Raw genomic sequence first — 24962 nt, 5'->3', positions numbered from 1 at the left:
ATTGTAGATTTGGGATTGTGATTTATAAATTAGGATAATAAGAATATTTGTGGATAGATGAGTATTCTTTAAGAATTTTTCATCAAAATTTGTATTTTTAAATAATTTTCTTTAAAACTGCTATTTTTGGAAAGTTTTTATTTTCTTGAGAAATATTGTAGATTTGGGATTGTGATTTATAAATTAGGATAATAAGAATATTTGTGGATAGATGAGTATTCTTTAAGATTTTTTCATCAATATTTTGTATTTTTAAATAATTTTCTTAAAAACTGATATTTTTGAAAAATTTTCATTTTCTTGAAAAATATTGTAGATTTTTTGTGATTTATAATTTATAAATTTATAAGGGAAATTTAAGATTTTTTCATCAATATGTTGTATGTTTAAATATTTTTTCTTAAAAACTTTTTTTTTGGAAAGTTTTTATAAACGATAATATATTAAAATTATTTTTAATTGCGCGGGTTTTAACGTTGTCTTAATTAAAGCTAATATATGGGCCGTACTCAAGGACGTTATAAACTTAAACTTGAGACAATTAAAAGCCCAATACAAATCTTAAGAACAGAGAGCCAACGCGCCACGCGGGAACATTAGCGCGTGTCGTCTACACCCCCCCTCATCGTCGCCGTCTATCGAATATTAAAGACCTTCCGTGTCCGTTAACCGGTCCTACGAACGATGACCATCGAAAGAGCTCGAGTCCCGTTGAGCCGGTGGCAACAAGCGGCGGTGGCGATGGGGTCCGCCGTCGGTGCGTTGGTCAATCCTCGTAGAGCGGATCTAATCGCCGCTCTCGGCGAAACCACCGGAAAACCAGCTTTCGAAATGGTTCTTGAGAGGATGAAGAAGAGTCCTGAAGGAAGAGTGAGTTTGCTTATGATTGATTGAGAAAGTTTGATCCTTTTTTGTTGGGTTTGATTCTTGTGAGGTCTCTTTTCACTGTAGGCTATATTGCTGGACCGTCCACGTGTTGTGTCAGAGCAAGTGAGCCATGCTTGGGATCTACCAGACAACACATTTGGAGCTGCATATGCAAAGTTCATGGGATCTAGAAACTTCTCACCGGATGATCGTCCTCCGGTGAAATTCATGGAGACAGATGAGTTGGCTTACGTAGCGACGCGGGCGCGTGAAGTTCATGACTTGTGGCACACGCTCTTCGGCCTCCCTACGAATCTTATAGGTGAGTCGGCTCTGAAAGTTATAGAGTTTGAGCAGATGTATCTGCCAATGTGTATGCTCTCTGTGATTGGAGGGACCGTGAGGTTTAACGAGAAGCAGAGGTCGATGTTCTTGAGGCAGTACCTGCCTTGGGCGGTTAGAGCGGGAAGGCAGTGTACAGACCTGATGTGTGTGTACTATGAGAGGCACTTTAGTGAAGATTTGGAGCAGGTCAGGAGACAATGGGGGATCATCCCTGCTCCTCAACATCCTAAATGATGTTATATTTGTACTTTGCCTACGCAGAACTGGTTACGTTGTAATTGGTTTTAGAATCCATTTGATTCCAGTCATAAATAAGCTGTCATTTAGTTGAACTTGCATTGTAAGTTTATGATTCAAATTATTTGAATATTCAGCGGAATATTACAAAACAAAGAGGTTGACAAGAAACTGACTCGTTATCGTTTAAATGCTCACATGGAACCGTTTTATAGTGAGGGAATGCAAGAGGGATACACAATTGCATTACATACAAATGTTATTGTTTTTGTTTACTTGCCACCAGTGAAGAGATAATCCAGAGACGATCCACCTCCAGGAGCTGCATGAACTTTGGTCGAAGGACGGTCCTGCAGAGAGAGAGAGAGAGCATTACAATGTTATTTCAAACATTGAACAGAGTATTGAGTAATTGACACAAAAGCAGAAAACATACAGTGATGAAGTTTCCGGTGTTCTGTCCTTCAGAACGGGCATAGTTGTTAACAGGAGTTTTGATACCAGCAGGGATCTGCTTGTTGAGCTCTGCAGGCTCAACTGTAGTTGTAGCGGTTACAGCCACAGCTGCTGGTGCTGGTGAAGCAGTCTCGGCAGGAGGAGCTGGAGCGGTGGGCTTAGGAGCAGGAGGAGCGCCAAAGAGATAATTGAGAGAGCTTTGACCTCCACCACAGCTGTTTCCACGACCCATATTGTATAAAGCCAAAGACTTTTTGAAACCTATCAACAAACCCAAAAACCATGAATACTTGTGAGCTATCATTTGCACAGACACTAATGCAAAATCCACAGCTGAAAAACGAAAAACCTCTCACAATTCTCGAAGAATCTGACGAGAAATGTTCAATCAAATTCAAATCAGATCTAAAACCAAATCAACATTCTCAAGCTCTTGAATCTACAGAATCCTTAGAGATTAAACTTAGGGGTTTTGAAACACCATATTCCAGAGCTTAATCGAGGAATCAAAACAGAGGAATCTACCGACGAAGCCACGAAATCAATCTGGGAGAACCGAGAATTTGAGAAACAAACCTTGGGCGTGATCAGATCAGATCTAGAAGGAGAAGAAGAAGCAAACGCAGACTCAGTGACAGTGTGTAACTGACTACTGAGTCATGAGCGAGGCAATGTATATATATAAGCTTAAACCGGGTTGTTCCAGTTCAATTGACCGGTTCCTTGGTTAACAATCGATTTAAAATGTTTGATAAATATTACTACATCCGTTTCTAAATAGATAATGTTTTAGGAAATTTTTAATGTTTCAAAATAAATGATGTTTTTATATATAATGTATTTTTTAATTTTATAAAAAACTACGTAATCAATGATATTTTGCAGTATATTACATGATTAGTTGAATACCTTTAATTTATATTTTAATAATATTTTTTAAATAAAATATAAAATTTTTAATAGTTGTGTATAATCTTAAAACTTTAGATGTGACTGTTTAACTATTTGAGAAACAAATAAAAAAGAAATAAAGAGAAATAAAATTAAAAGAATGAGTAAGAACTAAAATAGCTAAATGATTCAACATCAGTAACACAAAATCACCAGCGGTGTAATTATCGGTGCTTTTCACGAGATTCGACGACGGTGACAATATTAATAGAGTAATAGTGAGTGATGTTTTGTGGTGGGCCATTGTTATCTAGTGGCCAGTCTTTACTCTTTATCAATGTTCGATTCTTATCATTAGCCGTTTTTTATCATTTAAATATTTGAACTTTGAAAGATTCATGTAGCAGCAGCGGGTACTAACTAGTTCATCATGTTTAGTGTGGTTCAAGTAATAATTTAATTTCCAGTAGCAAGCAACTTTAAACTCAGTGAGAACCCCTATACCGAATACATTGGAGGGGTTCAATTAAACATACAATCTTTAAGATTTAATGAAGGGGTTCCATTAAATGTTCAAAGTGCCTACGTAGCATAGTGGTATTGCGTTCGCTTCGTAAGCGAAAGGTCGTGAGTTCGATCCTCATCGTGGGCTTTTTTAATTTATCTTTTTTCCCTCTGACGTGTGTTAAAAAGCTATTTTGGGTTAGAACATTCCATTCTCTGTGTGAACTAGAGTTCTCTTGATAAAAACTTGTGGTATCTTGTTCCGTTAGATGAAAGAAACCTTTTTGCTCACGCAAGTCAACCTTACTCTCTCACTAACCTAATTCATTTGATTCATTAACTAATCAAAACAACTTGTTAAGCATGCCCAATTTGGATTCCTTTCAAGTAGTTAACTCACAGGTTAAAAGGATCAACTAATCCTAAGACCATGAAAACAAATTCAAGAACATGAAGAACAAGGACATGGAGGAAAACATGGGAACCACCTACACCTTGTTGAGTGCTTCTGCTTTCCTACTTCTGCTGGTTCTTGTGTGTCTTGCGATTGCTTAGCTTGTTTCTTCGTATCCTCTGTTACTGCTTTTGCTGAATAACTTCTTGCAGCTCTTGCCAAACTTTAAAAGCAAGAGGAAGGCGCAAATGAAACTGAGTTTTTTACATTGGGAAAGAGAAGGACCGAAGGACCAAACCAAGTCCAAGTCCAAACTATTGAAAGTAACGGTGAATTGGAAGAAGTAGTGATGGTGGTAGGTAACTGAAAAAGAAGAAGTTTATACACTTATTAACCGAAAGTAAGGGTAATATAGTATATATGGTAATAATAGTAGAAATTATTTATTTTTTTAGTTAGATACCTAATTATGCTTTATGTTATGGTTATTCAGGCCAATTTTCCTTAACTATTAAAGTTTCTAGTCGACCATATTTGGAAAAAATAGTAATCAACGAGACCCGTTACACAAGACCGGTATGTAGAGGACAACGGAACATATACGACCAATGAACTTTCAACCCTAAGATGTAAATGGGTAAAAGAATTTTATTACGCGTTTGGATATTACATGTTGAGTGGTCCAAACAGAAGTTTTTTTATTATGTCTAAATACTATTACAAGTTACAACTTTGATTTTTATGAGACATGTCTAGTAATGTCAAAAATACGATTTCTTTGGCTATTCCTAATGGTGCATAGGGCTACAACACTCGCTTTCTTCCCTCTCTCAGCCTTCTCCCCAAATTCTCTGTTTACATCAGAGAGCGGACCGATATGCCACGCTCTATTAGCTACAACACTCTTGTAATAGTCAGCATAATCAGGTTCAAGCTCGTAAAAGCTGTTCACAACAACACCTGAGCTCTCCACTTCTGATTCTTTAACCTCGACCATAAACTTCCCCATCTCGGTTCCTTCGTCGCAGTCGTTGATTTGTTCTTGAGTCATCACTATGCTCCCTGGGAGGTGAGCGATCACAAATGGCTCACAACTGGAAGTAACTCTCTGTTGTGGCTTATGCAGTTTGATGCGGTAAGCAAAGCATAAGGGGAAGTAGCCAAAGCCGTGGAACACAAGTCTTGGCACATTGAACTTCTCAGCAGCTTGAGTAGCCCACGGGAAGAACATGTCGGCGATAAGACAATCTGGTCGCATTGTCTCGAGGAGATTCTCAAGCTGGCCTTTGAAAAACCTTGTCGACAAAAAGAACTTAGTGATCATGTCCTGCCTATCATCGTTGTTGTTTAAGGTCAAGAAGTCGGCGTTTTCGCATCCTTCTGGTAACCCGAGCTGCACGCAAGGGAAGTCCAAGACTTGGATTTCGATTTCAAGACTCGGGTTCAGGTTCTTGAATGTGTCGATGTGTTTTTGGAGGATCTTGGAGTTGAGAGGTGTGGTGAGGATTGTGGATTTAGCTCCTCTGCTTGAGAAAAGCTTAGCCATGTCTAGAGTTGGTATCATGTGACCATGAGCCATGAAAGGGAAGAACATAACATGAAGCCTCTTAGGATTACTACCCATGTTTTGACTTTGGTCGAAAAGAAAATGAAAATGATTCTAAAGCTCGTAGATAAGTTATGTTTGTTTGTTGTGTTGAATGGTTGTAGGAGTACTTCATGTCTCTATATATATATAACATTTGGAAACTAGGAATCATTCTAGGTTATGGATTCTGACGTCTTAGCATACGTCACTTGTTTTGGTTTCTAGTTTGCTACTCCTTTTGTTAACTTGTCCGAGTTGTCCGAATCTGTGATCTCGTAACTATCTACAGTTATGTTATTGTTAACACATCACTAATGACGTCTTTTTTTTTTGTAACTTACTAATGACGTCTTCTTAATCACGGCAATACATATCATATTCGAATAATTCGTTCAAGACTACCTTTAAATATCACCAAATCATGTTTTTTTTATGACAAATTAACACACAAGAGAAAAAAATTCATAAATAGCATTAATAAAAAGTTAAAAATACACTTTTATTTTATATTTATATTTGGGTTTAGTGATTGTAATTTATGGTTTACTATTAAAGAGGTGAGAATGAGATTATGGTTTAGGAGTTTTGGAAATTTTTATTATTAAGAGCTATTTTGGAGATTTGCCATTCTTTTGATGAATTGGGTCTTTACATTAGAGAAAGTGAATTGATTTGTTCATATAACAAGTGGGAGGATGGTCCATTAATTAACTCCATAAGAAGTAAACTGATGTTAACATCTTTTGCTGATCCTTGCAGAAGTTTATCTTGTAGATGTTTCTGTGAAATGCCTTTTGGAGTCATTTTTTATGTCCTGACGAGGCCATAAGAACAGCTACTGCAACTATGAACATGAAGAGCATACTGATAAGAAGTACATATGTTCTTCTGGATGATCTCCTGTATTCTCCAAACAGTAATATCCCCCAAAACGTGCTCACAAGTGGAAGTGCCTGAAACACATCAAAACATATGTTTGTTTGATTGTTTTTTCACTCCTGAATCGTTGAAAAGGTTTTAGTCTAAACCTGAACAGCATCTGCAGCTGCATAGCCTGCGGCTTGACCACCCATAAACTGAAGACCATTACCAAATCCACAGAGAAATCCAGCCAAGAAAGACCATCCTCGACCGTTCCAGTCGTTAAGATAAGCCTTGAAAGAAGACTTTGGGAGACCAAGTATAGGCCAGTACAAGAATCTGATGTTAAGTATCAGAGCAAGCACAAATGCAGAGACTGAGAAGTAGAAGAAGGCGGTGTAGACATTGAGCTTTGGAACCCCATGTTTCAATGTGTGCCATTGATCGTTTGTCGCTAAGTTGAATGCAGGTGAGAATAGAGAGAAACAGATACCAGCAAAGAAAGTAATCGCCAGGCCAATGATTGTGCTTTTACCAAAGACCTGTCAATGCAAAATCTTGAATTTTTCAAGAAACTAATAACCATAATATCTGTAACGTCTATGAAACTATTTATTTCACCTTGATGGCTCTTTGTTTCTCAAGCTCTATAAGATAAGCTGCTGTTCCTTCTTTAGCTTTCCCTTTCGCTAACCCGCTGTCTGCAGGACCTGTCTCTATTTGGAAGGAAGAAGTAGTCTCTAAACTGAAACAAGATCAAGATTAGTTTAGAATCTAAACAAACTAGGACAAAGTTAAAGAACTTGTTGTGAATCTTTTTTAACCTTTTGAAACCTTGGAGTTTGGATTTGTTATCAGCTGCATTTGATTTATGAACAGCAGAGCCAAAACAAACCGCGATCAAGAAACAAGCCACACCTGGGAAAAGAACCTCAGCTCTGTTGATTCTATCATCCAAGAAATAGTTTAAAGTTGTGCCTATGCCAAAAAAAAAGTTCATGAGAAAATGAAAGAAATAATCAATTATTTAATAGTTGAAATGAAACAAGAGTTTTTACCAATAACAACAGTGATACTAGCAGTGATGACTTCAGTGACTGATAAACCAACAAAAGCCCAAGCATATTGTGTTGCTAAGTTTCCAAGGCTAAGTACTATTCCTCCAGCCATTGCAAACATCACAGACTGCCAATTATCCTATTGATGATACAAAACTGCATTTAAAAAACCACAAACTTAAACTTGCAAGATTCTGAAAGAGATGAATGTATGTATGTGTAGCTGACTTGAGAAAGTTGTGTGATGAAATTTGGTCTGCTTGGACCTATTTGGCCTAGTGTGAAGGCTATGATCACTGCAGCCAACAGATTTGTGATTGTGTAGTCAAGATAAGTGTGTTGAGGAAGTCTCCCGCGTCTTTCGGTTAGAGTCATGATTGCTGGCCATGTCCCTAAGAAGAGCAGAGCCAATAGCATACAAGAGATTGCTCCTCCTTTGCTCTCTATCATATACATCTTTCACTCAGTGTATATAATTATGAAATCATGAAAATCCTCTGCCAGAAAGAAGAAATTTGAAGATTATTTCAGTTATCTAATCTTCAAATCTCAAGCTAAAGATAAAGCTAATCCAAGAGTATAATACAACACACATGCTAATTCAATACAAGAAACTTCAACCTATGTTTCACTACTTTCCTCCATCTAAAGCAAACACCACTGACTTTTTTCTGGTGTGAACATAAACATTAAAGATCTAAAGCAACCGTAAGGCAACATACAAGAGACAAAATCTTTTGAGTTTTTAGAGAGGCAATAAGAAGAGAACAAAAAAAAAAAAAGATCTTTGTCCAGTGGGTTCTTGAAAGAGATTACCTTTTTGAATCTTTTGTCGTTAACTTTGAGGTAGAACAGAGAAGAGAGGACAGAAAAGTTATCGTTTACTTCTATGCTTATAGATTCCCATTTGATTGGGATATTCAGAGAATTTGCCTGGCTGTGATATTACTTTCAGATCCATATATTTATTTTAAAAGTATATAATTCTGTATAAAATAAAGATTCTTGAGTTGCGTTCAGATTAGATTCCTTTCCCAGTGGGGGAAGTCAACGGCTGACATAATCATCTCTTTATTATATCTGTCTGTTAGTAAATAATAGTAATACTGATTACTAAATCATTCAGAAACCAAATTAAAAAAGAGAAAAGAAAAGCCAGGAACTAACTTCAATAAAGTAAAGAAGACTAGTCAGCTATATGCTTTCTTATTGCTGATTCTCTCTAAGCACAATGACTTAAGCAAACCCTGGAACAAACCTCTGAGCTCCATTTATAGAGAGACAAGGTTTCTTATGCCATGATCATGATCTGGCCAAATGTTCAAATGTTTCTTGTGTTGATCTTAATACAAGGGCTTCATACCGCAACCGTAGCCAAGTGTCCCTTTTAGGCTTTTATTTTGTATCTGCTCATTGATCTATAAACTTACTCGAATGTATACATTTTTTATTAATTCATGATTTTCATACTGACATGCACACCTCCCTATATTATATTATGTGAAGAGATTTAGAGATTACTTGCCATTGGCGACTTACGAGAATATAGCTTTATTAGGAGTAATTAAGTCCATAAGGATGCATTGTTGTGTTCAATGATTGTAATCTCAAGCAAACAAGTTTTATCAAACGATTCTACATATTTGAGAAAAACTGAATAAGCATATACCACGTTGGGTAAAGGGATGTCACCTGACACAGGTTAAATCTATATATCAGCAAGTTTGTATCAAGTAAGGCAAAAATACATAGCTCAGTTGGTGCATTTACTCCCTTCTTGACACCCCTTTAACTTAGAAACTTGAGTTGGTTCCTCTTTGTCAACTTTTTTTCCCTTTATTTCAGTTTTAATTTGGGCCAAGCTCAATTAGTGGCACCCATTAAAACCTATTCTGGGTCCGTCACTGTTTACAGATGAAACTCTTCTGGATTTATGACGTCGGAATCATCGACCTTGGTCTGAATAATGTCACGTCTGCTTAGCCGCAGTCCTTAGTGGGCGGCAGAAGATCTTCAACCATGGTGCTCGAGGACGTGTATGCGCTTCAGCCGGAGATGAAGGAAGACGGAAGGCGAGTGAAGAAGGCGAACATGGAGATGCTTCGTAAGATATGGACTTGAAGAAAAATCCCGGCGAAGGTGCTAAGGAGGATCGTGGGTTCTCCGGCGCCGACTCGTTTGCATGTCCAGTTGTTTCACAGTGTGACTGTGTGAGGAGTGTCTTGTACGTGTCCACATGTGGCACTTTAATGTTCTTAAGCTTTCTCTTGCTTAGATTAAGGAGGGTTATCTTTAATCAAAGTTGTAAATGGGAACGGTATGGGCTTTATCTTTCCTATGTATCATGCCCTTTGGGCTTTTTCAGAAATGAAAATTCAAGTTGACAAAAAAAAAAAATTATAAGTTGTGAGTTCTATACATTTTCGTTAAGAAAACATTTTTGCTTCTCTATTTTGGAAAACCCAGTAATTTGTTATTAATCTAACACTAGTCATTTGGTTATATATTAGTCAATTTACAAATCAAAATTTTATTATTCTAAAAGAAGATAATAATTGTTTCTGCAAGTACACGAGGACAATAAATATTTTTACTGTGAAATATATTTTTGTTATTATTCTCAAAAAAAAAGAAATTCATTTTTAAGTTCTGATTTTTTTTCAGGAAACTTTAACAATATGGAACAGAAATATTTTCATTTTGTGAACTTTTTTTTCCGACCAAAAGATTTATTGATTACTATCCAAGCAAACATTGCTGTACAAGAAAAGGGGACATGAATGGAACAAACTCCAATCTGTCTCATAAACAATACTAGTTTTTTTAGCTAATAGATCTGCACAACTATTATTATGACGTTTAACATGATGAAAATCTACGTAATCAAAGTTTGTCTTCCAAGCAGCTACGGTTGATACTAAAAGTTGTAACCGAGGGCTAGAAACTTCTTGAATAAGATACTTATGGATTAAGATATTACCAAAAACTACAACGGATAATGCATCAAGATCTTTGAATCAACGCTCCCAATGGAAGCATCCTCCGCGAGGATGGATCAAATGTAACTATGATGTTTCCCCTCGCATTGGTTCAGAAGACTCAGGTATGGGCTGGTTAATACGAAACCATCATGGAAACTTACTAGAAGCTGGGATGGGAAAGTTTGAGGGACGACCAACGGTGATGGAATCCGAACTATCGGCACTGGTCTGGTCAATGCAAGCATGCTCCTCACTTGGATATCGGAATGTTATATTTGAAGGCGATAATATTTTCATTTTGTTAACTAGTAAGAAGAACTTGCGAATAAGTTGTGCCATTTTAAGGAAGTTACTAGTAAAAAGCGCGGGTTTATTTTTGTAATTAAATATATTTTAAACAAATTTCTATATAAGATAATGTATAAGTTTGAGCACATTTATCCAAAAACACGGACCAATCCGTACTAAACTGAAAAACTAAAATTGAACTGAATTGCATAAATAATAGAGCAAACCATATATCTATGACTGAAAAATTAAAACCAAACCGAGAACCAAATGAGTATCTGAATTTTCAAATAAAAATTATATATTTAAAAATATTAATTACATTCAATTTTAAAAACCAAATATCCTAAAAATACTATTTATAAACCGGATAACTCGAAAACTTGAATTACCCCAATATTTTTATTTGGTTGATAAATAATTTAGTTAACCAAAAGTATAAAATGTATATAATTATTTATTTAAAATATATATATAATTATGTTTAATATAAGACATAGTATCAAAACTATTTTAAAAATAATATTATGTATTAAAATAAGTAGATTTTGTTCTAAAACACAATTCTATTGCTAACCTATTTTAAAGTATCAATATAGTGTTAATAAATAACAATGTGTTTTCAAAGTTTTTAGAAGTTATCACTAACCGATTTATAATTGGTTAGACTAAATATTTAACGGAACCAAAGATAAATAGCCATTTTCTGAAAATATAGGAGATGGAAAGATTGAACCGGTTTTATGTAGACCATAATCATATATATGGATTCGTATAGGAACTGGTTTGGTATTAAATGGTACAACCAATTTGGAATATTAAGTTGTGACAAAGATCGTTTAGTTTGTGAATGATAATGCTGAAGTGTTCATATATATAACATGGTTAATGAAATCAGTTTAGTTAATAAAGTTGGTATAAAATAATGGTTGATCTCTGTCAAAGATGCAATTTTTTTACAATAGATATTGTATTATGTTTATAGTCTCCGAAGGTATTTACTATTAAATAAATCACAAGTAACCATATATACAAATATATGGTGGAAATTATTTAATAATAACACAAAATAATTATGATGGAATAATGTGTATATAGTAAATGTATATGTAGAGAATTTGGTTAGTATCATTTTTTATGACTAATTTGTCTTTAATGAAGAATAATCAAGTTAGTAGTATGAGAAATAATAGGAATTCTAGTTAAATGAAATGGTCCAACTATGACTTGTTTTAAGTAGATTTTTTAGGATTCCTTCCATTTTAATAGTATTGATTATATTATTGTTAATTATATTTTACTAATTAAATAAAAAAATGGCCCTTAATGTCATTAATTCTCTTTATTCATTTAAAATGACTCTAACAAAAACCCAAACCACTTAACGTGTACATTTTTCAAACTTAGATTTACACCAACTAAAATACTTTCTCATGACAAAACGTGATCCAAACTAATTTCTCAGTAATTTTGAGAATTTTTTCAAAATTATTGTTTTTTTGCCACAAAATACTATTTGTGGTGGATTCAGGGCCGGCCTTGAGGGGAAGCCACCCAAGCCAAGGATTAGGGCATCCAAATAAGTGGGGCATATGTTTTTAAAAAAAAATTTATTAGTATGTAGTATATACATAAAAAAAATCTGTAGATTATTCTGTTAAAATATTATCTATTGGGCATATTTAGTTATTATAAAATTTGTCAAACTTTTTAAATATATAAGTAAATTTATATTTTAGGTTGAATAGGTTGGCTATGTTATCAATTGAGACTGCTATGGTCGAAAAACTTGACTATACGAGTTTAATGGATGATTTTACAGGAAAAAATGCAAGAAGATCTATATTTCAGCAATAAGTGTTTTTATAGCAATGTTTTTTATAAACATATTATGAAATTTGATTTTTTTAATGAAAATTTAAGTTATTTTTTATACTGTTTTGTTGTCTTGATAAAACATGTATGAGGGCATAGTTTTAAATTTTGATTTGGGCAATATAATATGTTTTAGTTAGTTTAATTAAGTTAGTTTTAAAATGTTTTAGTTTTGTGTGAACAAACAAAAAAGTGTTCTCGATCTATTTTCATGGTTTAGATCTGGCCTTGTATTTGTATAAGTACAAAAAATGTCGTAATAGTTTTATAATTAAGTAACATTATTTTCAACAAGATTATTTATGAGAATTCATAATAACTTCGATATATAAAACACTCGCTGCTTCCTACAATTAATTTTCTACCGAGAACACATACCAGCAATATGAATTTAGTCATGTAGCCATCCGCAAACCCTAGCCCTAGATTCATTCCCTCTAATAAAATTAATCGTGAAGAAAAAAAATTAGAACTTGAGAGTTATTTCACTTCCATTAATATTGCTCTGATTGCCACTTTCTTCCCTAAGAGCAGCCAATCCTTTTCTTTCGCCACCACCACTCTCTGGCGATTTCCCATCATCGGCGGCACTGTCCGTTAACTGATGAGCTGAATCTGTGGACGCGGAGCCATCCGCGGATGAGCCGTTACACGTTTGAAAGTGATGGTGGTGGAGCTGTTGTGGTGGAGGACGAGCTGTGTAAAACTCTTGAGAGGAGCAAAAGTGTGGTGGAGGCTGCACCGCCGCGTTGCCTTGATGGTTTTGGACTTGGTGGTGGTAGAGAGTTGGAGTGCCGCCGTGTGCGGTGGTGTATTCTGGTGGGACCCATATGCCACCTAGGACCACTAAGTGTGGGCCTTGCCCACCTGATGTTTGTGGGCTTGGGCTTGGTCTTCTTGTGTGAAGCCGATACTTCTGTTTTTGAAAGTAACATAAAAGAATTAACTATGAGTTAAAGTTTTTTCAAAGTAAGCATATTGTGGTGGCTTGTCATGTAGGTTACCTGGAGATGACTTTTGACTTCATCGTTGGTCAAACCATCAACTTTCATAAGTTCCCTTATCTGTTTAGGTGTAGCCACTGCAATAAGAAACACCGACTTAAACTTGTTAATTTATTTCAAACAATATGACTGCTAAATCAGTGCTAATTGGTAGATGAACAACAGTAAATTAAACCAAGGCAAATTTATCCATAATTTCATACTATATATTGTTCACTAAAATATTAGAACAAAGTCCAAACCAGAATTTAGATTCAATGAGACTCCTAAATATAAATTCGGAGTGGTATATGTACACTGTACAATACGTATACGGATTTGTTTGAGGAATCCCAAATGTTCTAGAAAAATAATAATTGTGACTAGTTGATGATTATGTGAGACTATCCATGGTAAACCAATATGAAACTGAAACATAAATTTAATAACTGTACTCATTTGTACCTTGTGAACCGCCTAGCATTTGAAGAGCTTGGACAAATCGCCGGTGCAAATCAGGCGACCAGCAACGCCGTGCCTTTCTATTACTTTGACTTGTTGTCGAAGAATTATTATTGTTGTTGTTATTACTACCGTTGATTATGCTCTCACCATTACAGTCGTGGTCATTAGTATGTTCATTGGCTGGGGAGACTCTTTTGACCTCCGTAGATAAAGCTAATTCAGGCAAAGTTTTTTCCTTCGAGAATGGTAGAAAAGCCCCACCACCATTTCTTTGTTTCACATCAAAATGTCCGAGTTTTGGACTACTAGCAAGCTCGTCTTTGGGAGACTGATCTGTAGTTGGATCAATGTTTTTTGGTTTAGTTTCAGGTTGGCTCCAAAGCTGAGCAGTCGTCATCCAATTATTCCCTTTGTTGTTCTCCTTTTCGGGTTGGTTTCTTAAGGGTATGAACTCTTCAAGAACCGGTCTTGCGACGACACTTTGGTTGCTGTTATTACTATTTTCCCTATATGCTTCTAGCTGTTGTCTATAAACTTCCACAGCTGAAAAATGATATGAAAGTAATTTGAAAAGATGTAACTAACACGAACCTTATAGCCTTTAAAATTACTTTAGTTAAATTTGTTGATTTCAGTGATGGGAGGGGTTAACAAATTTTGTAATTCAAAGAATTCAAAAGCAAGCTCTGATTTTTATGAGTTAAATTCCTAAATTAATGAATAAAGATCTTTTGAAAAGGTAAAAAGAAATTCAAAAACTCTTCTCGTTATATAACAAAATAATGATTTTATTCGTTAGGTTTCTGTTCTTGTTTTAAGTAATTTTTTTATTTTGTGGCAAATGAAATATTTTTTATTCATATTATACAAAACTATATATGTGTACATGCTATATGTGAATATATGTACCATTGCTAAGGAGCTGCATGCAAAGGGGAAGCTCGCGTTTGAAAGCATCGATCTTGAGGCGTTCCTGTTCGAGCCGAGAAAGAAGATCTTCAAGCTTTTGTGTGGTTTGATCACTCTGAAAATTATCTCCAAATGATTTCAAAAGCATAGAGTAGCTTTGTGGCTTGCAATCCAAGCTTAGTTCTGATGAGGAAGCCATATATCGTCAATAAGCTCTCTCTATGTGTGTGTATGTAAGGAAAATATATGATAATGTTTTTTGGCTATAAATAGATGATCAAGGAATCAAGAAGAATTTGTGGTCGCTTCAAGTTTCAGATGATGTGTATATTGCTGAATATTTCTTAAAAATATATTCAATGATTTTGAGGGTTTGTGAAAATTAGGGTTTGGAGAGAAAGAGAGAATGAAGAAGATAGATGAAAAGAGGAATAAAATGTTAGGTTGTGGACACAAGAAGGATCACGAGGAGGTTCCTGTCCTTTTTAGAGGGCTCAATTCAAAGGAGGGTGGGGTGGGGGTAGGGAATAAAGTGATCTGTCATCATACACAAACAACTATGATATATGTATATGTATACAGTGAGAGAGACTTGAGTGTTCTAGAGAGAGAGAGAAGATACTCGCTGTTAGAAATCGTTTCTCTCATTCAATGAGTCAATGACTACGAATGCAGCTCTCAAAAAGCCTAACTAAGACTTTTGATCTACCATGCACAGATTGTTTCTTACATGGTTTATTTGAAATATTTACTAGCTTTTTTTTTACTAAAATACTTTGGATATAAATTGAAGATTTGATTGATGAACAAATTTCATAGCCGCGCAGTAAGAATTGTCGTAGAGGTTACAAAACGATGCAGTTAGATATATATATAGTCTAGGACCTTGTGGTCGAGTGGTAAGAAGATGGAATTGGGATGCCAACATGTTTTAGATTTTATGTACTTATTCCGCAAAATTAAGTCGCAATGTTTCTGGACACCTACACGGATATAAACCTCTGTTTATTGTCCATTTATATATTCGGAAAAAAATTTATTTGTGGATTATACTTCATTTTGAGGATTAGACTAGGTTTCTCCATACGGTTGGAATACCTTCAGATTAATAAAAAAAAATATAGTATTTTTAATAAAAATATGATCAAAAGAAATTGAAAAATGAAAACTTTGTGTACTTAGCCACAACAGTTCAATTGGTTGTTTTCAATTAAAATGGAAACAGTTTAGCTGTTATGGCTAAGTGCTCATAGCTTACAAATAAAATTACTTTAATATTTAGTCAAATCATTATATGAGCTTTGCAGTAGCTCGATAGCATATACTTTGCAAACAATTGATGGCTCAACTTAAATTATCAAACTACGACGACCACTTGATTTGTTATTTGTTATTTTTATCTTATTACATATATGCTTAATGTCTAATCACTTATTTTGTCAAGTCATTATATTTTAATATAAAGTTAATTTATTAAATAAAGTGCCAGAGAGACTGTATTCATCTTAAAGGTCGTTCATTCAGTTTTTCCATTTGAATGAAAGAGAAAAGAGAGGCTAAAGGAGAAAAGAGTAGGATAAAAAGCAGCAGAGAACAAAAGGGAATATATGGAAACTTGTTATAAAGAACAAATGGGTAAGAAAAAGCTTTAAATATATTCCTCTTGTGTTGGTTCACCACTTCGCACTTCACATACTTTTGTGAATTCAGTTTATAGTTTTTTTTTGGGTTTCAGTATGTTTCCTAGCTGTGCTACCGTTTTAAATAAAGGATTTAAGCTGTTCACATAAAAATAGGTTTGAGCCAAAGTTTTCTATTTTCTAATATTTTCCGAACATTTGTGAAAGAGAGATATATTTTAACCTATGTATGGAATCACCAGTTCACCACTGCCATTCATATATGAGAAATGATTCAATAGTATACGTTTTGGTACATTTGCGGTAATTTAGAATCGTTGCCAAAAAAACACGAAATATTCTTCCACCTTATATGTGTTCAATTAAGAAAAAAAGAGAGAGAGAGTTTTTCTTTTTGGTAATCAAGAGAGAGAGAGAGTTGAGATTCAAAAATATATCGAAGAAGCATATACGAGCTAGACAACAAGATTTTTTATATTTACAGTCGCACGAGAGACGGACAGAGAGACATACAGATAACGAGATCAATTATTTTTTTCTAAATCGAATTTTTAAAAGTTGTATAATTGTTCTAAAATTTAGTGGATGCAAAAGAAAGAAAGAAAGGGAATATCTGATTTGATTGATTACCATAAACTAGGACACTAGGACAGATATTCACTTAAATAATATTGAAATAAGTTTTAGAGTCGCAGAATCTTCCAACCGGGCTTTAGTGAAGTGACCAGGAAGGTAGAAAATTCTTGCATATAAATATTTTAAACCTTTTCAAAGACATTTTACGCTCCCGTTTTTATATATGTACTAGGTGGACCGTCCGTACGCATGTGCGGACACTAATATTAATATTAAATTGATATTATATTTACAACTATATAATATTTATGTTATATGTATATTGTTAATATGAAAGATTCGATGTTACATATTGATATTTATACTATGTTCATATGAACAAAAAATACATTAGAACGTTTAGAAAATGATCACATTAAATACTAATCTTAAAACATCATAAAAATATAATTGAGAAAAAAAAATATTTAACGCATAACCCCAATAAAAAAATCAGCCATAAAATATAAAAGAGAGATTTGAATTACCTGAGATTTATTATCATTGGTTTCATTGTAACAGCAGAGATGATTTACGGTTTCTTTCTCTAAGCCTTGAGTCAGAAAATAGGTAATTCTAACAAAAATATTTAAAGATGTAAACAATCCCCAAAAAATAACAAATTATATAATTGATAGTACCACGTCAATGAGTTTCAAAGTTTTTAAAAAGCTTTGAGATTACCTTTGGCTCTCAGACGTACCGAAAAGGATCACGCACAATAAATAAATTGCGCTTGATTAGCATACATATCTTATATTATATTCTTGATAAGTGATTTAATTTTATAAAAAAAAAAGAATTACCTTTTTCGAAATGGATGATCAGTTCCTGGATAAACAGAGTCATCTCTTTTTGTTAGTTGAATCACTACTGATGCAAAAATATAGATAGAGATACAACATGGAGAGGAAGAAAACAAAAATAAACGGAGAAGAAGAATCTCCCATAAAATTACCAGTAATGGTGTTCTCGTCTATGAGGAATCTTTAGTTTAGGGGTTTCTACACTAAGTAAACATAGTTGAGGAATTTTACCATTAAAATGATTGCATTATTACTCTTTCATAGTTTAAACAATTAGTTACCATAAATAATTATTTCTAATATTACGTATATTATTTGGAAAGTGGTAATTGAATTATCATTTCCTTTTAGATATATTTATAATAAATTAAATTAAAAATCATCGGTCAATGAAATTATAACAATATGAAGAGTTCATTTATGATCAACACGTAATAAAAAATCACTTATGTGACTTCTCAATCAATATATAGTAGGATTATAGTTTTATAAATAATTTATAACATTATATAAATAATTTTAAAATTCTTATAAATTTATTCTGTAAACAACGATAAATAATTTAAAAATCATATTAATAAACATGTTTGGATTTTGTAATATTTAAAATAGTTATTATATAATTATATTCGAATACAATTCATCAAGTAGAGTATAAAACTATTATAATTATCTTATATAAAAATTTGTTCATTATATTTTATAGTTTATAAATATTAAAAGTAATAAATATAACATTATTAATCTTTCTATAATTTCAAGATTTAGTTGCCATAAATTTTTATTTGTAATATTCTTTAGATTATATGGCAAGTGATGTTAAATATTTTTAGACTTACCTTAAATTTTTAGATCTAATTTAAATAAATAAAAATTAAAAACAATCGACCAATCAAATTATAACAATTTTTTGAAACTTCACATATAAGCGACACATCACCAGATCTCACTAAAGTGACTTCTCTTTTAATATATAGGGGGATTGCATTGTCTTTCATATTTTATATGGGTTCCATAAAAACCAATGAACTAATTTGGCAGACCTAACCAACTGGTTTTAGCCTAGTAGTAAAAATGTTTCAGTTGGAGCTTCGATTTTCTTTGGTCACCCATACTCATAAACGCTTTAAGTGGCAAGGTAATCCGAATTTCTATGGACATCTTAGTGATTAGTCATTGGACATAAAAAAAACTTTTGGAATCACACCAAAATTATTAAAAAAAAATAAGATTTGACAGACCTAAAGACTCAGTAGATCTACATTGAAAATTCAGAGTAATACAAATTGACTAAGACCAATTTGATTTTGATGATATATAGTAAATTTTTTTCTTATGATATGTACGTTTTCAAGAGTTTTATTATGACAATATTCTAACCAATTCTTAAAATATCAAATAAAAATGCAATAATCAGTTTTCATTAGGCATGGGCACTATTACTTGATACCCGGCTTATACTTGCTTGACTCGGCTCGGTTTGAAAAAGTACTTGCTACAATCAAGTCGAGTAACAAGTGTTGGATCCAATTTTGGCCAATACCATAATGGGCCGCGATCAAAGACATGGGCCTTAAAGGGCCAGATCCCGTAGCAAGGATACGAGCTCGAGAAGGAGTCGTTGAGGTTGCGGAGATCGTGCAACAAGAAGCTGAGATCGCGGAGCTACCACAGAGGTCTCGAATTCAGCTTACTATAAAGGAAGAGGAATGTAAACAGAAGATGACACGCTGAAAACCCTAGAGAGAGCTATACATGACTTACACAGATCTTGTTGTCTTTCCACTTTTAGATTATTTCTTTACCGATCTCGTTTGTATCACTCGATCTAGTTCAATCCACTGTATTTGATAATATTCATCAATAAAGTCCATTTTCACCTACTGGAAACTATTTAACATCGTTGTGTTCTAAAGATAGCGTTGCCTACATCATTTATCTTTCCTAGATCAAACCCCGATCACTATCAAATACTTTGTGTAGATTTTAGGTTCTACAACAAGTAAATGGATTCTATTACTCATAAGTACAAGTCAAGTAACAAGTATATTTTTATTTTTAGCTACTAGGCTTGTTACTTGACTTGTTACTTAGGGTATGACTGGTTTTCCCGCTACCACCCGCAAACGCAGCTTTTGCGGTTGGTAGCGGTTGCTGGCGTTTTGCAACAATCGCTCAAACCGCTCTAAACCGCTCCAAATCGCTCCAAATCGCTCTGAACCTCATAAATTTTCCAGCTAGCGTTTGCGGTTGCGGGCGTTTGCGGGAGGATAAATTTTTTTTTTTTCCAAAACAATATAAATACAAAAATAAAAAAATTCAATAAAAAAATTAAATTGAAATTATAAAAATGCTAAAATATATCAATTTTATTTTAATTAATATTATAAAACTGTAAAATAAAAATATTTTCTATATTTTAAAAAAATTTAAACTATAACTTTCTAAATATAAATTTTATATTTATTATAATATTATTATTTTTGATATTTTTATAATTGTATAAAATGTAAATATTGTTAATTTATTATTTAACCGCTGCTGCATTTGGTAGTTAACCAGTCATAAGTATCCCGCAAACGCACCAATTTCTAACCGCAGAACCAGTCGTACAAATCTCTTAAAACCGCTAGAAACCACAACCACCCGCATCCGCAAACTCCCGCAACCGCAACCGCTGCGGTTGAACCAGTCAGACCCTTAGTATCTTCTACTTGTTCCTTTACTTGTGATATATTATTTAGTTTATTAAATATTTGGTATCTAGTCTATTAGTTAATTAAAATTTGATGTATCATATGTCTATCAAAACTAAAAGAATTGTGCATTTAAATATCAATACCCAACATTACTAATCTATTGGGCTAGTACTAACTGATTTAGTCCAATGGAAATCTGACATTTATATACAAAGCCGTAAAGGTAAAACTCTGTGTTTTAACTTCAAGTAATCAAGTAAAATAGGTTAAGTAACTGAAAAGATCAAGTATCAAATCAAGTCAAGTAAAATATAAAATCAAGTAATAAACCAAGTCAAGTAATTTACAAGTATTAAAAAAAATTGCAAGTACTTGATACAGTGAATACTTGTTCAGAACAAGTCAAATACAGGTAACAAAAATGTCGGGTACTTGACCCGTGCTCAGGCCTAGTTTTCATTATAAGTATAACCAGGGCCGGTCCGGAGAGCAAGCCACCCAAACCGTGGATTAGAGCATCCAAAATAATAGGACATATTTTTTAAAAAAAATATTCATATTATTACCTATAAACAAATAAATTTTTGTAATTTTTTTGTTAAAATATTATTTATAAGGCATTTTTATATAAAATTTGTTGAACTTTTCAACTATATTTATAAATTTTTATATATTAAATATATTAGTAAATTTATATTTTAGATGATAATTCAAACTCTAATTAAAATTAGCAACAAAACAGATTTTCTTTTGGTTTCAATTTATTCTTTTGCATCGTTTCGCATAATTTTTATTTTATTCTAATTTTTCTTTTTGTCATCTTTTCTCTTAACTCTTAATATATAGTTTAGTTTTAATGTTTCAGTTTTTTCAACTAATCCTTTACGTAGTAAGAAGATATGTTTGTTAGTTCATAGTTTTCGAAATGTGATAAAAGCTTGATAGCTTCACTTTATTACGATAATATTTTTGGATTGTGTTTACTAATTTTTATGATAGACATATAATGGATGGTTGAAAAAAATGACCGTAGAAATCTAGTGGATAATTTTGCATAAAAAATGAAAAACAAAATTAATTTTACCAATAAATATTTTTATTACAGTTTTATTTCCTAAACAAACTATAGATTTCCATTTCTATTTAATAAAAACTAAAGTTGTTTTATACTGTTATGATTTTGATAAAATATATACAAAGGCATAATTTAAATTTTGATTGGGGGAGTGGAAAATGTTAGTCCGGCAGTGAGTATAACTAAGCATATACAAAAAAAAAATCTAAGCATATACCGAAAAACTGCAAAAGTGAACAGAGTAGACCATCACAAAATCTCAAGTTGTGTAATCAAACTAATTGTGATATAAATAATAATACTTTAAAATATAAAGATGAACGGAACGGAACGTAACTTGGACTACTCGTATCTTTTTCCACTTTTAGAGGCCGCAAAAGTATAAATTGAACTCTTTTAGTTTTGCGAAGCGACAAAGGAAAAAAGTATTTTGAATTTTACCACAAAAAAAAAAGAGTATTTTGAAAATGTATAGTTTTTGACATAAGTTTTAGTGACTTAGCTATATTCTTGTATTTCTCTATTATTAGATCGCTTGTTTGTGAAAAATTATTGCCTAAACTCTAAGTCACATTATATCTTGTTTTCTAGAGGCGACGACCAATCGGAGCAATCAAACTGAACCGAATTGATCTGATTTTAAAAGAAAGAAAAAAAACTGTCTTTTATTGCTTTAAACGTTGTAACCACACTTTTGTTAAAAAAAACACACATTTTTATATTATTATTTCATTATAGAAGTCTTGGAGTTTTTTTTTTTGCTTAATCTGAGGTATTTCAGATTTAGGCCCAAACTGATTAATAAAAAATATAAGTTATACATATACATTTCAACAAATTCTCGATTAAGTGTATAGTTTCATTTCATATATGCATATCCTCACATCCTCACGGATTAATTAATATGGAAGATAATTTCTCAACATGGATTGTAACTACCGTCATCCGGATTCAATTCACGGTGAAAGGAACTATTTACAAGGTTTGGGTTTCCGGTAAAGAGGTGAAATCTTTTTTTTTTTTACCAAAAAAAAAAAGAAAAAAAGTTCTCAAGATGGTTTGTTTAGCTTCCTAAAGGCTCGAATGGGTCTTACCATTCGACCACACCCGCCATGGTTAAGTCTTGAGTATTTGCCGAATCATTGAAATCATTGGCTTTTGCTAATGTTTTTCTCAAGTTTAAGTGGGTCAAAAACCAGGCCAGATTAATTAGCCGGGTCGTGGATGTTCGTTCCAACCAAACTGGTGAGTTTAGATTTCAAAACACTTATTAATAGAAAATATTATATATTGAAATCAAAGCATAACATGTAAAAAAAAAAGAATATAAGAAGAAGAAAAATAAGAGTTAGAAGTATTCGGGAGTCCATTTTTCAAAAAAAAAACAAGTTCGGGAGTCCGTATTTTCCCCGTATTTAATACAGACAAAGGGGATATTCAGACAGAAATCAAAGTTGAGAAGTAAGTCGAAACGTGTCACGAGAGAATATCTTTTGTGCGTGCTTTGCATGGGATGCTAAAAAGGAAATATCTCTTTACTTTTCGACAGGAAAAAAATTCATTCCCAAAATAAAAGAGAAGAAAAGAAAAGAAAAGAAAAAGAGATAATCAAAGTTGGATTCTAAACAAGAATCTTTACAAAAGTTAAGGATTGGAGTCTTGCATATGAAGATTTTAATTGGTTTAACACAAATGCGACCAAGCAATCAATTTGTTCCCTCAGTTAATGTCATGTTGTTTTATTTCTGGTGTTATAATGTGATTATTTACATATATTTTGTTTTCACAAGAGAAAAGTTATTTTTCGTATTCTAATTTTAGGTTTTTAAATTTATTTAAAATGCAAAAAGTTTATTCAAAGGAAATGAATGATGGAATTCTAGACTAATAATACAAAGGGAATTCCACAATGACTGGTTAATGTGTTGAGGGAATTAGGTACCTTCTTTTTTTTAAGAATTAATATACATGTAACTATATTTTAATTTTTCATTTGCTTTAACTTTTATGCAAAGTTCTGTGTTTCTCATATCCTATTATATTATCTGCATATCCTACCATGATAGATTTTTACAGAACACATGAGCGAACAATATTCCAACATAGATATACGTGTATATTCAGGGCTATCTGTATCTATAATATACATAAATAAATCCTTTTTGGATGTGTAGTTTCGAGTTTAAGATTAGTTTAGGGATTAATTAAGTATGTAATAATAACGAAATCAATATTGATTATGGTTGTTAAGTTTCAAGCATTTTAAAGTCAGAATCAATTGACAATGAATATGTTGAGTGGTGATTTATAGTATTACTTACTAGGATAAGACCTGCGCTTTGCGCAGAGTAAATCTTCTTGAAATTTTTTAAAACATATAATATTGACAAATGATGTCACGTCATGTCACGTCAGCAGCTACTCAGTTTTATAAGAGGTGGATATTTCAGTTTAACTATGGGTTCTGTTTAGGTTCGATTCGGTTTGGTTTATTTGAGTGTAAGAGAACCCGACTTAAATCAGGTCAAATTAGTTTGTGTTTGGTTTGGTTCTGTTTGATTTTGTGTTCAATTCAGTTTTGTGTTTGGTATAGTTTAGTTTTGTTTGTGCCTATCTAGTTCAGTCGAATTATTATGATTATTATTATTTTAGTTCAGTTACAAAATAGAATTTATAAGAACATAAACAAATCATCATTTAATACTAAAACATTGTTTTCTTCATATATTTAAAAGTAAAGCTAAAGATATAATCCTATAATTTTATATTATTATATTTAAACCTAATATAAATATAACAGATAATTTTTGGTTTTTATGTTAACGCATGAGATTCATATTTTTTATTTTATTTTTTAGTAAGAAGAGTTAAGATTCTAAGAGAAATAAAGAAACTTTAATTCATCGACCAGCTTGATGTACGCATGGTTTGGTTTGGGTTGGTTCACCCATTTTGACGGAAAATTATGTTTATAAAATTTTGTTTAAATATTAGAAAATAAATAAAATCATGTGTAGTAATTGGTTTAGAAATTTGGTTTGGTTATTTTGTTTACATAGTTTTTGTTTGTTAGAAATTATTATTGGTTTGGTTATGGATAACCCTTATATGCACTCTCACTAAGACATAACTGATGCCATTTCTTATTTATCGACCAATATGATGTATTTTTATTATTGTATATTCATTTTTGTAAAGATATTGTTTTGTGTTTTACGCAAATTAAATATGAAATTATATTATAAAATATTTTATATGTAATTATAATTAACAATATAAAATCAAGAATAATTTAATTAATATAATTTGTTTTTAAGTATACAATTTACTATTAGTGACAAAATAATATTTTCATCTTCTAATAAAGGTTCTCTAAAATATTTATTTTCAAAAATGTATAGAATTTATATTTTCTTACATCAGCC

General features: G+C 32.6%; 5 protein-coding genes and 1 non-coding gene across 7 annotated transcripts; 2 read left to right on the top strand and 4 right to left on the bottom strand.

Moving 5' to 3' along the window:
- The first annotated feature begins 556 nt into the window (after positions 1-556).
- Positions 557-1591, top strand: LOC106382061 (ubiquinone biosynthesis protein COQ4 homolog, mitochondrial). The gene is made up of 2 exons (XM_013822024.3): positions 557-870; positions 952-1591. The coding sequence occupies exons 1-2, from the start codon at positions 685-687 to the stop codon at positions 1444-1446; spliced, it is 681 nt and encodes a 226-aa protein (XP_013677478.2). The 5' UTR covers positions 557-684; the 3' UTR covers positions 1447-1591.
- LOC106382062 (protein SPIRAL1-like) lies at positions 1535-2648 on the bottom strand. The gene is made up of 3 exons (XM_013822025.3): positions 2482-2648; positions 1886-2166; positions 1535-1799 (listed from the first exon to the last, which is right to left on the bottom strand). The coding sequence occupies exons 2-3, from the start codon at positions 2135-2137 to the stop codon at positions 1722-1724; spliced, it is 330 nt and encodes a 109-aa protein (XP_013677479.2). The 5' UTR covers positions 2138-2166; positions 2482-2648; the 3' UTR covers positions 1535-1721.
- A 728-nt stretch (positions 2649-3376) lies between these two features.
- Positions 3377-3448, top strand: TRNAT-CGU. Its single transcript has one exon. It is a non-coding gene; the product is annotated as a tRNA-Thr (tRNA).
- A 985-nt stretch (positions 3449-4433) lies between these two features.
- LOC125575399 (UDP-glycosyltransferase 73B3-like) lies at positions 4434-5361 on the bottom strand. Its single transcript, XM_048753348.1, has one exon. It carries the CDS (start codon positions 5316-5318, stop codon positions 4434-4436), a length of 885 nt encoding a protein of 294 aa, XP_048609305.1. The 5' UTR covers positions 5319-5361.
- A 496-nt stretch (positions 5362-5857) lies between these two features.
- LOC125574842 (ureide permease 1-like) lies at positions 5858-8140 on the bottom strand. Of its 2 annotated transcripts, none has more exons than XM_048744235.1 (7): positions 8018-8140; positions 7430-7644; positions 7202-7340; positions 6968-7121; positions 6765-6888; positions 6311-6685; positions 5858-6235 (listed from the first exon to the last, which is right to left on the bottom strand). In XM_048744235.1, the coding sequence occupies exons 2-7, from the start codon at positions 7616-7618 to the stop codon at positions 6083-6085; spliced, it is 1134 nt and encodes a 377-aa protein (XP_048600192.1). In that variant the 5' UTR covers positions 7619-7644; positions 8018-8140; the 3' UTR covers positions 5858-6082. The 2 variants fall into 2 exon arrangements, with proteins under 2 accessions (XP_048600192.1, XP_048600184.1); XM_048744227.1 differs by having other exon boundaries at positions 7430-7698; positions 8018-8127.
- Positions 8141-12595: 4455 nt separating this feature from the next.
- LOC125580152 (myb family transcription factor EFM-like) lies at positions 12596-15134 on the bottom strand. The gene is made up of 4 exons (XM_048744212.1): positions 14703-15134; positions 13794-14336; positions 13350-13426; positions 12596-13261 (listed from the first exon to the last, which is right to left on the bottom strand). Exons 1-4 carry the CDS (start codon positions 14899-14901, stop codon positions 12812-12814), a joined length of 1269 nt encoding a protein of 422 aa, XP_048600169.1. The 5' UTR covers positions 14902-15134; the 3' UTR covers positions 12596-12811.
- Positions 15135-24962: the final 9828 nt, after the last annotated feature.

The sequence above is a fragment of the Brassica napus genome, chromosome A2 (assembly GCF_020379485.1).
Source record: "Brassica napus cultivar Da-Ae chromosome A2, Da-Ae, whole genome shotgun sequence".
Taxonomy (NCBI): domain Eukaryota; kingdom Viridiplantae; phylum Streptophyta; class Magnoliopsida; order Brassicales; family Brassicaceae; genus Brassica; species Brassica napus.
This window is presented reverse-complemented; position numbering and strand designations above follow the sequence as displayed.